Source organism: Hemiscyllium ocellatum, chromosome 6 (genome assembly GCF_020745735.1).
Source record: "Hemiscyllium ocellatum isolate sHemOce1 chromosome 6, sHemOce1.pat.X.cur, whole genome shotgun sequence".
NCBI classification, from domain to species: domain Eukaryota; kingdom Metazoa; phylum Chordata; class Chondrichthyes; order Orectolobiformes; family Hemiscylliidae; genus Hemiscyllium; species Hemiscyllium ocellatum.
The window spans coordinates 20,279,065-20,291,451 of record NC_083406.1 but is presented as its reverse complement, the minus strand read 5'-3'; the positions used below and the strand labels follow the sequence as shown (position 1 = coordinate 20,291,451).

Below are 12,387 nucleotides of genomic sequence, written 5' to 3'. Positions count from 1 at the left end.
TTGACATGCTTGGATCACATTGAGTAACCTCCTTACATTAATAGACGATCTGTGGCCCTTTATAAAACCCATCTGGTCCTCCTTAATAATGGAAGGCATTACAATTTCTAGCCTTAATGCAAGAGCCTTAGATAGGATTTTGAAATCAACATTCAAAAGTGAGATGGGCCTATAGGAAGCACAATTCTCCGGGACCTTCCTTTTTTAAGGATAAGTAAGATATTAGCCTCTGTTAAAGATGGCGGGAGGAGGCCAGACCTTTGTGAATCATTGAACTTACTGATCATTGGTTCTGACAGAATGCTTATAAATTCCTTATAAAATTCACTGGGAAGTCTGTCAGAACCGGGCGCCTTCCTGCTCTGGAGCTGCCTCATGGCCTCCTGCACTGACAATGGGGCACTAAGGGAAGAATCTTATTCAGGTATTACACCCAGGAGATCCAAATTCTTGAAAAAGGACTCCATCTAGCCTGCCCATCCTCAGACGGGTATTATTCGGAGTAAAATCTCCAAAATGCTGCGTTGATGCTTTTAGAATCACAGGCTAGGTTTCCAGTACCTTCCCTGGTCGACGTGATGGTTTGAGGGGCACTCTTTTTCCTGGCAAGATATGCTAAGTACTTGCCCGGTTTATCATCATGCTCAAACGACCTTTGTTTTACAAAAGTAGGCTCCTTCTTAGCTGTCTGTGTGAGCATGGAGTTCAGTGTGGACCGAAGCGCTAGGAACTTCTGTAATTTAGCCAGTCAGGACCTATCAAAGTATGCCTTCTCAACTGCCTTCAATTGTGTTTTGAGGAAACGTTGCTGCTCACCCTTCTGCCATTCCTTACTGGCAGAATAGGAAATAACTAACCCCTGGCATAGGCTTTAGCGGTTTCCCAGAGAATGGATGAATTACTGGCCAAGCCTGAATTAATGTGTAAGAAAGCCCTGAATTCACTGGAAAAGTACTCAATAAACTTGCTATCCTTAAAGATGAATGGATTCAGTTACCAGTGCCCTGAACCTACTATTGACCACTGACTACTATTGACTACTATTGAACCTTATTGACCACTGGGTACACTGGGACATGATCAGAAATAGTGATATTGCCAATTGTGCAGGACACCATCGAACCCAAGTGTGCTGCAGGAGACAAAAAGAGAGCAATCCTGGTGTGACACTTATGCGGACTGGAAAAAAATGCAAGATCCCTGTGTGAAGGGTGGAACTACCTCCAGGTGCCCACCAATCCTAGTTGAGCACACAAATCCCTTAGTTGCTTAGATCGCAAAGATGATATCAGGGGGCCTTTGGGAAAGCTGTCTGCTGTAGGATCTATTAGACAATTAAAATCCCCCCCCCACCCATGATAATATGCTGAGATGTAAGGCTAATCCATTTAGAGAATACATCTGCCAGGAATTTGAGGGGATGGGCCAGGGATCAGTAAACATTTAAGATACCATATTCTTCCTCGTTTATCAGGGCTTTAAGGATTACAAATCTCCTGTGTTTTTACGACACTCTAACAGCATAAATGGGAGATTCTTTCTAAGGAGTATGGCCACTCCCCTGCTCTTAGATGAAAAAATAAACCTGGTCATATTTCAATTGCAATTTCAAATGTTCTCTATCATCTAAGTGTGAGTCCGGCAATAAGACAACATTCACCCTTTCTTTTGTAAGACAGGAGAGTGGCTTTTTCCTCCTGGCCAGCAAGTGGCTCCCCTGACACTATTTAAGCATCTCTTTAGCCATAATATTATGTAGCAGAATTTAGACTCCAGAGAGGAAGAATTCGAATTACAAGTCACTGAGCCTCAATGAAAGGAAATCTACAGAGCATAGAAACTACGTAGACTAAAACAGCTACAACTAATAAACCTACTAAACTTGGAAAAACTATGTCTATCAAAAACCAAGAAAAAAACCACATACAAAGCTTCAAAGGCACTGATTAGAGGAATTTACCCCCTGTTCAAAGGGGGCACCTACACACCCCAAAACCCTACTGGCCATCCCACCTACCCTCTTGACTCCTCCCAGCTGGGTTGCGCCACAAACACCAGAAGAAAAGGAAAAAAGAAGAGAGAGAAGAAGGAAACTTAACAATATAAACAAATGAGTTAAAAATAAATACACCACCGATCCCCTAATATAGCTTAACTTAGAATCTAAAGGTAAAATGCTCTGTCCATCCTGAACATAATTTAACACAACTTATTACCAACAAAAAGGAGACCCAACAAGACCTCCTTTAAGTAGGACAAATCCAAATGACCCCACCTTCCACCACCAAATACCTCCTCCTACTGTCCCCTTGACCATGACCCCACCTCCCACCACCAAACACCTCCTCCTACTGCCCCCTTGACCATGACCCCACCTCCCACCACCAAACCATCATCTCCCAGACCATCCATAACCTCATCACCTCAGGGGATCTCCCATCCACCGCCTCCAACCTCATAGTCCCACAACCCCGCACCGCCCGTTTCTACCTCCTGCCCAAAATCCACAAACCTGACTGCCCCGGCCGACCCATTGTCTCAGCCTGCTCCTGCCCCACCGAACTCATCTCTGCATACCTCGACACAGTCCTGTTCCCCTTAGTCCAAGAACTCCCCACCTACGTTCGAGACACCACCCACGCCGTCCACCTCCTCCATGATTTTCGCTTCCCTGGTCCCCAACGTCTTACCTTCACCATGGATATCCAGTCCCTGTACACTTCCATCCCCCATCACAAAGGACTCAAAGCCCTCCGCTTCTTCCTTTCCCGCCATACCAACCAGTACCCTTCCACTGACACCCTCCTTCGACTGACTGAACTGGTCCTCACCCTGAACAACTTCTCTTTCCAATCCTCCCACTTCCTTCAAACCAAAGGAGTAGCCATGGGCACCCGCATGGGCCCCAGCTATGCCTGCCTCTTCATAGAATATGTGGACCAGTCCATCTTCCGCAGCTACACTGGCACCACCCCACACCTTTTCCTCCACTACATCGATAACTGTATCGGTGCTGCCTCGTGCTCCCATGCGGAGGTTGAACAATTCATCCACTTGACCAACACCTTCCACCCTGACCTCAAATTCATCTGAACCGTCTCAGACTCCTCCCTCCCCTTCCTAGACCTTTCCATTTCTATCTCGGGCAACCGAATCAACACAGACATTTACTATAAACCGACTGACTCCCACAGCTACATAGACTACACCTCCTCCCACCCTGCCCCCTGTAAAAATGCCATCCCATATTCCCAATTCCTTCGTCTCCGCTGCATCTGCTCCCAGGAGGACCAATTCCAACACCGCACAGCCCAGATGGCCTCCTTCTTCAAAGACCGCAATTTCAGCCCAGACGTGATCGACGATGCCCTCCACTGCATCTCCTCCACTTCCCGCTCCTCCGCCCTTGAGCCCCGCCCCTCCAACCGCCACCAGGACAGAACCCCACTGGTTCTCACCTACCACCCCACCAACCTCCGTATACAGCGTATCATCCGCTGCCATTTCCGCCACCTCCAAACGGACCCCACCACCAGGGATATATTTCCCTCCCCTCCCCTATCAGCGTTCCAAAAAGACCACTCCTTCCGTGACTCCCTCGTCAGGTCCACACCCCCCCACCAACCCAACCTCCACTCCCGGCACCTTCCCTTGCAACCGCAAGAAATCCAAAACTTGCGCCCACACCTCCTCCCTTACTTCTCTCCAAGGTCCCAAAGGATCCTTCCATATCCGCCACAAATTCACCTGCACCTCCACACACATCATTTATTGCATCCACTGCACCCGACGTGGCCTCCTCTATATTGGGGAGATAGGCCGCCTACTTGCGGAACGTTTCAGAGAACACCTCTGGGACACCCGGACTAACCAACCCAACCACCCCGGGGCTCAACACTTCAACTCCCCCTCCCACTCCACCAAGGACATGCAGGTCCTTGGACTCCTCCATCGCCAGACCAAAGCAACACGACGGTTGGAGGAAGAGCGCCTCATCTTCCGCCTAGGAACCCTCCAACCACAAGGGATGAACTCAGATTTCTCCAGTTTCCTCATTTCCCCTCCCCCCACCTTGTTCTCAGTCAAATCCCTCGAACTCAGTACCGCCTTCTTAACCTGCAATCTTCTTCCTGACCTCTCCGCCCCCACCTCACTCCGGCCTATCACCCTCACCTTGACCTCCTTCCACCTATCGCATCTCCAACGCCCCTCCCCCAAGTCCCTTCTCCCTACCTTTTGTCTTAGCTTGCTGGACACACTTTCCTCATTCCTGAAGAAGGGCTTATGCCCAAAATGTCGATTCTCCTGTTCCTTGGATGCTGCCTGACCTGCTGCGCTTTTCCAGCAACACATTTTCAACGCTACTATCTGTACCTATTCAATTGTCTGGTTTAAGTTGGTGTGTCAACAAAATTCCTAGCTTTCTCTGGCTAGTCAAATAAGTGTATGGAACCATTAAAAGTAAGCCAAAGCACTGCTGGGTACCTTAGAGAGTACTGGATCCCGAACTCTCTCAGTCTTGATGCCATCACAGGATTTCCTTTTTCGGATCATCGCCGCTGACAAGTCTTGAAAAAGCATGACCCTGGAGCCCTCGCAAACGAAAACCCTCGGATTCTTCCCCTGGGCCCTGGAAGCTTCCGTGACTCTCTTTATAAATATTGAACAGCACCAGCACAGGGTGTTAGCCTTACCTGGCCTCCACACCGTGACCTGGTCAGGTCTTTCAATCTTTATTCTTCCCTTTTCAGTTTTTGAGATAAAGAAGTCGGGTAACCACTTCTCAAAAAATTCCACTGGTTGCTCACCTTCCTACCCCTCTGGCAGACCGACAACATGAAGATTCTTCCTCCTGTCTCTATTCTCAAGGTCAAAAACCAGATCAATTAAACCATGGATCTTGTTTTCAGGGCTTCAATCTTGCTCTTGGATGAATCACTCTCAGCTTTCACCACTGTGACTCGGCATTTGACCTCATCCAACCTTTTCCCAAGGTCTCCCAGCTGCATTTGGAGCATAGCAAAGATGGGCCAGCTTCTCCTCAATCTGCCTCCCAGCACCTTGCAAGATTTGGTGAGCTCCGCGACCAAGGCCTGGTTAGTAAGCAGGCCCGCCTTATTGGTGGATTGAGTCATGATCCCAGCCCCTGGCGGGCTCCCTCCTTTCTTCGGCATTTCCCCTCAACAAAAACAAAGGTAGGTAAAATGTTTAAGTTCTATGGCTGTTTTACCGTTTTGTTGGTCAAAATGACCTGACTGGGGTGGGCTTTAGCTCTGTCCTGCCTGTGTAGCAGCACAGAGCACAGCAAAGTGATTCTCCTAGAGCACCGCCATCTTGGATCTCCCGAGAATGGGGGTGTTTATGGAGCTTCCTCCTCCAGTCTATTGTTTAGAGTAATTTAGTTATACAGCACAGAAACAGGCCCTTAAGTCCAATTCGTCCATGCCGACCAAATATCCTAAACTGAACTCGTCCCATTTGCCAGCATCTGGCCCATATTCCACTAAAACCCTCCTATTCATGTATCAATCCAGGTGCCTTTTAAATGTTCAAATTGTACCTGCTTCTATCATTTCCTCTGGCAGTTCATTCCATACAAGCACCACTCTGTATGAAAACGTTGCCCCTCAGGTCCCTTTAAAAACCTTCCCCTCACACCTTAAACCCATGCCCTCTAGATTTGAACTCCCCTACCCTGGGAAAAAGACTATGGCTCTATCCATGCCCCTCATGATTTTATAAACACAAGCCTCTGACACTCCAGGAAAAAAAGTCCCAGCCAACAGCAATTCCTACTGCTAATAAATTATTTGCAAGTTGAAGCAAATATGACATGCTATTCATAGGCACTACTTTAATGCAAACACATGCACATTGCAAAGCAAGCAGAAACCCACTACTGCAGGCTAATGTTTAATTGTTCACCACCATTCACATCTGGATGTGGTAGGACTGTAAAGCCTAGATTTGATTCATCAATTGGGGAATTGCTTAGCTCTGTATATCACTTGCAGCTTATGCTGTTTGGTCCTGTTGGTAGCTTCATCACACCTCACTTTCTATGTATGCCTTGTCTGCTCCTGGAAATGCCCTCCTGCCACTCTCCATTGAACCAGTGTTGATCTCTCTCTCTTGGCTTGATAGTACTGGTGGAGTGGAGGGTGTGGTGGGCCATGTGGTTGCAGATTGTGCTAGAGTGCAATTCAATTTCTGATGGCCCACAGTGCATCATAGCTGTCTAGTCTTGAGCTGCTAGATCTGTTCAAAGTCAGTCCATTTAGTACAGGACAATGGCAGATAACAAAATTTAAGGTATTCTCAATGTGAAGGCAGGTCTTTGTCCCTACAAAGGCTGTGTGATAGTCACTCCTACCGATATTTACCATGGACAGTTAACATTTTGTGGCCTTTTGTCAGAACTGGATTCAAGCTGGAGGCATCACAGATTTTGATGAGCAAGTAAATGAGCAGTGAAAAATGGGAGGGGAATCAAATGGGAGATTCTATGATATGGTGTTGAGTAAGGGGATGGTGCTGTGTGGCAAAATTGGGCGGAAATGAAAAGACACAAATATGGAAGCAAAAAATGAGTGTGAATTGGAAAAAGGCTACTTCATCAGCTGCTATCCAAAAAACAAAGCACACAAAACAGGAAAAGTAATAAAAATGCAAGAGTGGGTCAGAGATTACAATCTGGAATTGTTGAACTCAATGTTAAGTGTATCCAGAAAACAGTGCTATTTGTAATTGAAAGTGAACGCCTATATTACATTGAGCTCCATTTGGAACAGTATAGGTGGCCAAGCTAAGATGGGTCAGTGTCAATATTTCTCTGAGTGTATGCAGAGTTATGCAGCAGCCTGGGAAGAAACTGCACAGGTCTTGTTCTGCTTAAATGCCACACATTTGAAGGAGTGCAAAAAAATTTACAATGACAGTGCAAGCTGCCAATCCACACAACATTTTAAAATAATTACTGGTCAGGGTGAGAGCAGGCAGACGAGTGAGAATGCCATCAAAATTCACCTGTTCAGATAACAGTAACTGCATGAAACAAGTGCCCTGTATAAACAGCAGCAGGCCTGGCAGGTTAAGCGTTTCAAAGGTTTCTGCCCCTCTGATTTGGTGGAAAGGATTGCAGCAGAGAAGGTAATAAAAGGTGGCTTCATACTTCCAGAAAAATCCCAGGGCAACAGTTGTAGCAGTCAGGCCTGGCAAATGAGTAAAGAATAATGACACCCACCCAGGTAATATAAAAGTTGGTGAAACAGTTCTAATCCCAGAATGTGGAGGGCCTGAAGTTGTCTTGGATGATAGATTACTATTTATTTGTAGATGGAAATATTCTTGAAAAATACACATCATGAATACTGCATGTCATTTTCAGTTTTAAGAAAGTGGCCCATTCATGAAAAGGTTGTCTTTTTGTCTCAGCCTTTGAATACCATTTTTGAGCTTTACTCAATTGAGGTCTGAAAATGTCAGAACTTTAGCTGTTTCTCACTTCACAGATACTGGCAGGACCTTCTACGTTTACCCAGCACTTTCTGTTTAAATCATAGCTTGTGTTCTGGTGGTGAACATTGACAGGCTGAAGCAACTGATTTCCACTGGCGAGCGAAGGTCTATCATTTCTGTTTGCATTTTTACTGATCAGTCCATGGATAAATAATGTGTCCACCTCGTAATTAAAATCGGAACATTAACTCTTCCCACAGGTACTGCCAGAACACTGAGAGTTTCTCCAGCAATTTGTTTTAAACGTACAGCATCCGCAGTATTTTGCTTGAACATTTCATTAACATATCCTGCCTGGGACCTCCAGGTGGCAGACGCACCATTCATTCAAAAGCTGCAGTACCCATTTCCCGCGCTCTGAGTGAACCATAATTACATCATCGCAATTCCCGCGCCCGCGCTTTGGTCTCTTCTTTTTTTGTTGAATGGCTGCGACGTCACTGTAGGCGCTCTGGCCCACCCCGACCAATCAGAGGACGCGGCGACCGCCCCGCCCTCTGGTTGCAGCTGGCGGGGAAGCGGAGGTTCGCATGCGCAGCGCCGTCAGCCGGCGTCCGGCCCCTGAGGTGTCGTCACGCGCCCGGCTGAGCGTGCGCAGTTCGTCGCCAGTCACCCGGGCACGCATTGTACGTCAGAGTCCACGGCGTAGTGGCCCCGCCCACGCACCCCGCGAGGTGTCAAAGGTCAGCAGAGCCGGTTTCTCCCTTCCCCCCCTCCTCCCTCCATCTCTCTCTCTCTCACACACACACTCGGCGCAATGGCGGAGCAGCAGCAGCAGTTTTATCTCCTGCTCAGCAATCTCCTGAGCCCTGACAACGTTGTCAGGAAGCAGGCCGAGGTAACTGCGGCAGTCTCTTTACTTCACCGTTGTTTTATTCCGGCTGGTGCAGGGGCAGGAGGCACCACTCGAGTAAGGCTTTAGAGAGAGAGAGCTTGGCCTACTCCCTGGGCCCTGACGAAGGAGTGTCTCCCCAGCGAAGGGCTGGATGGGGCGGGGGGGTGGAGGCAGCGGCCCACGTGTAGCCGGCCTTTGCCGGTAAATCCTGAACCCATGTGCTTATCTCTATGCGCCTGCCTCTTAAAACATTAGCAGAAGCTGCGAATCTTCTCCCTTGCAGCTGGAAAGATTAAGGTGGGGAGGAGGCGTTGTGATTTTGATAAAGGTGTTCAAAATCAGGATAGAGTAAATGAGGAGAGGCTTGTTTGCCCTGAATCGCTGGAGTATTAAACTTCTCTCATTCTGGGAATTTCAGCTTAAAGGAGGGCATGCAGGCTTGAGAGGTGATGCAGCAAAGATTTGGGGGGAAAAAACGATTCCAGGAATGAGGGACTTCCAAGTTGTATGGATTAGAAGAAATTGGGGCTGCTCGAAGAGGAGGATGAGAGAATTTTTGTGGTGTTCAAAAACGTGTGGTGTAGACAAAATCAATAGGGAGAAGCTATACTGATGAGCAGCAGGATTGAGAACAGGGGCCACCAATTTTAAAGCGGTTTGCCAAAGATTCAAAGGTGACACGAGAAATCTTTCTATGCCACAGTTTATTTGGATCTGAGAAGCTTTGGTAGAGGGAGATTCAGTTGTAACTTTCAAAAGTAAATTGGATAAGCACCTAAGAAATATCACATACAACCTTGTGGGGAAAAGATGGTAGAGTGTAACTGACTTCTTGCAGAGAGCTAGTACACACCCTATGTAGTGAATGGCCTCCTGTGTTGTGACATTGTGACTGTAGTGGCAGGGGAGGCAACGACAAGCTGATATAGATTTTTTTAAAAAAATGTCAAACAAACAAGTGGAAGATGAGCAGTTTTGTTTTAAATTCAGGGATTTTTTTGGAGAGTCAGTTACATGGCAGCAGACCCTTTGGTCCAACTCATCCATGTCGACTAGATATCCTTAACGTACTCTAGTCCCATTTGCCTTGAGTATAGGAGTTGGAAGGTCATGTTGTGGCCATGCAGGGCATTTGTTAGGCCGCTTTTGGAATATTGTGCGCAATTCTGGTCTCCCTCCTATCTGAAGGATGTTGTGAAACTTGAAAGGATTCAGAAAAGATTTGCAAGAAGGTTGGCAGGGTTGAAGAATTTTACGGAGAGGCTGAAAAGGCTGGGGCTGTTTTTCCTGGAACGTCTGAGGCTGAGGGGTGACCTTATCATAGTTTAAGCTGAAAATGTGTTGCTGGTCAAAGCACAGCAGGCCAGGCAGCATCTCAGGAAGAGGGAATTCGACGTTTCGAGCATAAGCCCTTCATCAGGAATGCTTCATAGTTTATACAATCATGAGGGGCATGGATAAGGTGAATAGACAAGATCTTTTCCCTGTGATGGGATAGTCCAGAACTAGAAGGCATAGGTTTAGGTTGAGAGGGGAAAGATTTATAAGGGGCCTAAAGGGGAAACTTGTTCACACAGTGATTAGTACATGGATGGGATGAGCTGCCAGAGGAATTGCTGGAGGCTGGTACAACTGCAGCATTTAAAAGTCACCTGGATGGGTACATGAACCGAAAGGGTTTACAAGGGTATGGGCCAAGTACTGGCTATATTCTAGAATGTGTTGTCTGAAAGAATGGATAATATTCAATAATTTTGAAATGGGAATTGATTAAATATTCAACAAGGAAGTAACACAAGATTATTGGAAAGAGTAGAATTAATTGGTTAGCTTTTTCAAGGAACAAATGTGGAAAAAATGAGCCAAATGACTTTTTTCCTGTCTGCTAGATGACTTGTGTTTGGGATGCCAGCTTCATTGGAATAGCTGTTTGTTGGGTGGATTAAATAGAGACCCTTCAATGAATTGTAAGCTCAAATGTCAATATTATCTCTATCTGGTGCTTCATATCTGTTTGGGTATTGGAAGGTTTTAAATGAAACTTTAAAAATACAGGGCCTCATTTGATGCTTTTATTTACATTACCAAGATTTCTGTGAATAAAAATCTTCCTATTCATATTCTTGCATATTTGTTCTTAACTTTTAACAACTTTCTTTTCAAGGGTGCTGAGAAATCTTAGGTTTTCATGGTGATATATAAGTTGATAATTTAATGGATTTGTTTAATTAACCACCATTTATGTATTCTTGTATTACCTTTTATATTTGTGAAGCTATTACTTGTTAATGGAAGGTGATTGCTTTCAGAAGGACAGATGTGATTTAAAGTCTTGTCATTTTAAAGGCTGTTTCTTGCTTCATGTATCAGTGAAGGTTAGTGAGGATAGGATTAGATGTGATGCTTCCTATGGACACCAGCATAGTGTGCAGATCGGAGCTGGTGACATGATTCAATTAACGGAAGAGAAGGTGATACCTATGAGACCATACCACAGTGATGATATCTTCAAGTAATGTGAGGAAAATGCTTTGGTTCTACATAGGCCAGCATATCTGAATCATTAGACTTGTCAGCCTCTGCTCTTGACTATATTCTATTTGACAAGTTGCTCAGAACTTGATGTATCATTTGGTCGTTTTAATTTGTACTGATGGAGTATTCAGGACTGAGGGTTGTTTCTACAAGGAAGACTGCTGTATCAGTTATAGCTCAATGATGGTTATGCTTTTGGATCCTGTTGCAGACTTTTGAGCATAGAAATCGAGGCTGTTGTTCACAGGGTAGTACTGAGTGTTGCACAATCAGGTGCAGTATTTCAGATGCGATGTTAAACCAAAGACCCATCTTGTCAGGTGAGTGTTAGAAATAGCATCACACTATTTTGAAGAATAGCAAGGTAGAACTGCCTGGTGTTCTGGTCAATGTTCACCCCTCAGCAAGCATCACAGAAACAGATATATCATTATATGACTGTTTGTGGCAACTTATTGTGCACAAATAGGCTATTGTGTTTTTTGCATTGCAACAATGAATGCATCTCAAAGGTTCTTATGATTTGGAGGTGCCAGTGTTGGACTGGGTATACAAAGTTAAAAATCTCATAACACCAGGTTAAAGTCCAACAGGTTTATTTGGAAGCACTAGCTTTTGGAGTGCTGCTCCTTCATTCAGATGGTTGTGGAGTATAAGATCGTAAGACACAGTCCATAGCAAAGGTTTGCAGTGTGTTGGAACTGAAATTATACATTGAAAAAGACCTGGGTTGTTTAAGTCTCTGATCTTTTAGAATGACCATGTTGGTTTCGGTTCTTTCATTTTTTTTAAAGTTACATTCTTAAGTGAACTTTAAAAATAGATGCCATGTTGTCTCAGATAAAATCTTTGAAGGTGTGAGTTGCTTTGTGTGAGGCTGTCCATGCCCCAATGTTCACACTGATTCTATAAAGTTTTTAAACGGCCAAAGTATTGAGCTTTGGAATTCACTCTCTCAACCTCTCGTCAAGACACAACACAGTGGCTCTGTAGTTAGCACTGCTGCCTTCTCAGTGCCAGGGACCTGGTTTCAGTTCTAGCCTTAGCATGCTGACTGTTATGATTTGGAGATGCCGGTGTTAGACTGGGGTGTACAAAGTTAAAAATCATACAACACCAGGTTATAGTCCAATAGGTTTATTTGGAAGCACTAGCTTTTGAAGCAGTGCTCCTTGCATCAGGTGGTTGTGCACCTGATGGAGCAGTACTTCAAAAGCTAGTGCTTCCAAATAAACCTGTTGGACTATAACCTGTTGTATGATTTTTAACATGCTGACTGTATGGAGTTTGCATATTTTCCTCATGGGTTTCTTCGCACAGACCAAAGATGTGCAGATTGGGTGAATTGGCCACACTAAATTGTCCTGTAGCGTCCAGGGATATGTAGGTTAGATGAATTAGCCATAGTAAATTTGGGTTACGGGGATAGGGTGGGGGTTTTGGACTGGGTGGGATGCTCTTCGGAAGGTCAGTGCCAAATCAATGGGCTGAGTGACCTC

General features: G+C 45.5%; 1 protein-coding gene and 1 pseudogene across 1 annotated transcript in view; both read left to right on the top strand.

Annotated features, from left to right (window-relative positions):
• The first annotated feature begins 5,867 nt into the window (after positions 1-5,867).
• LOC132816617 (10 kDa heat shock protein, mitochondrial-like) lies at positions 5,868-7,367 on the top strand (annotated as a pseudogene).
• Positions 7,368-8,235: 868 nt separating this feature from the next.
• kpnb3 (karyopherin (importin) beta 3) overlaps positions 8,236-12,387 on the top strand; it is a 62,407-nt gene continuing 58,255 nt past the window's right edge. Inside the window, exon 1 of the mRNA XM_060825863.1 lies at positions 8,236-8,356. Within this exon, the coding sequence (XP_060681846.1) occupies positions 8,276-8,356 (81 nt within the window). The 5' untranslated portion in view covers positions 8,236-8,275. The remainder of the gene's footprint in view (positions 8,357-12,387) is intronic.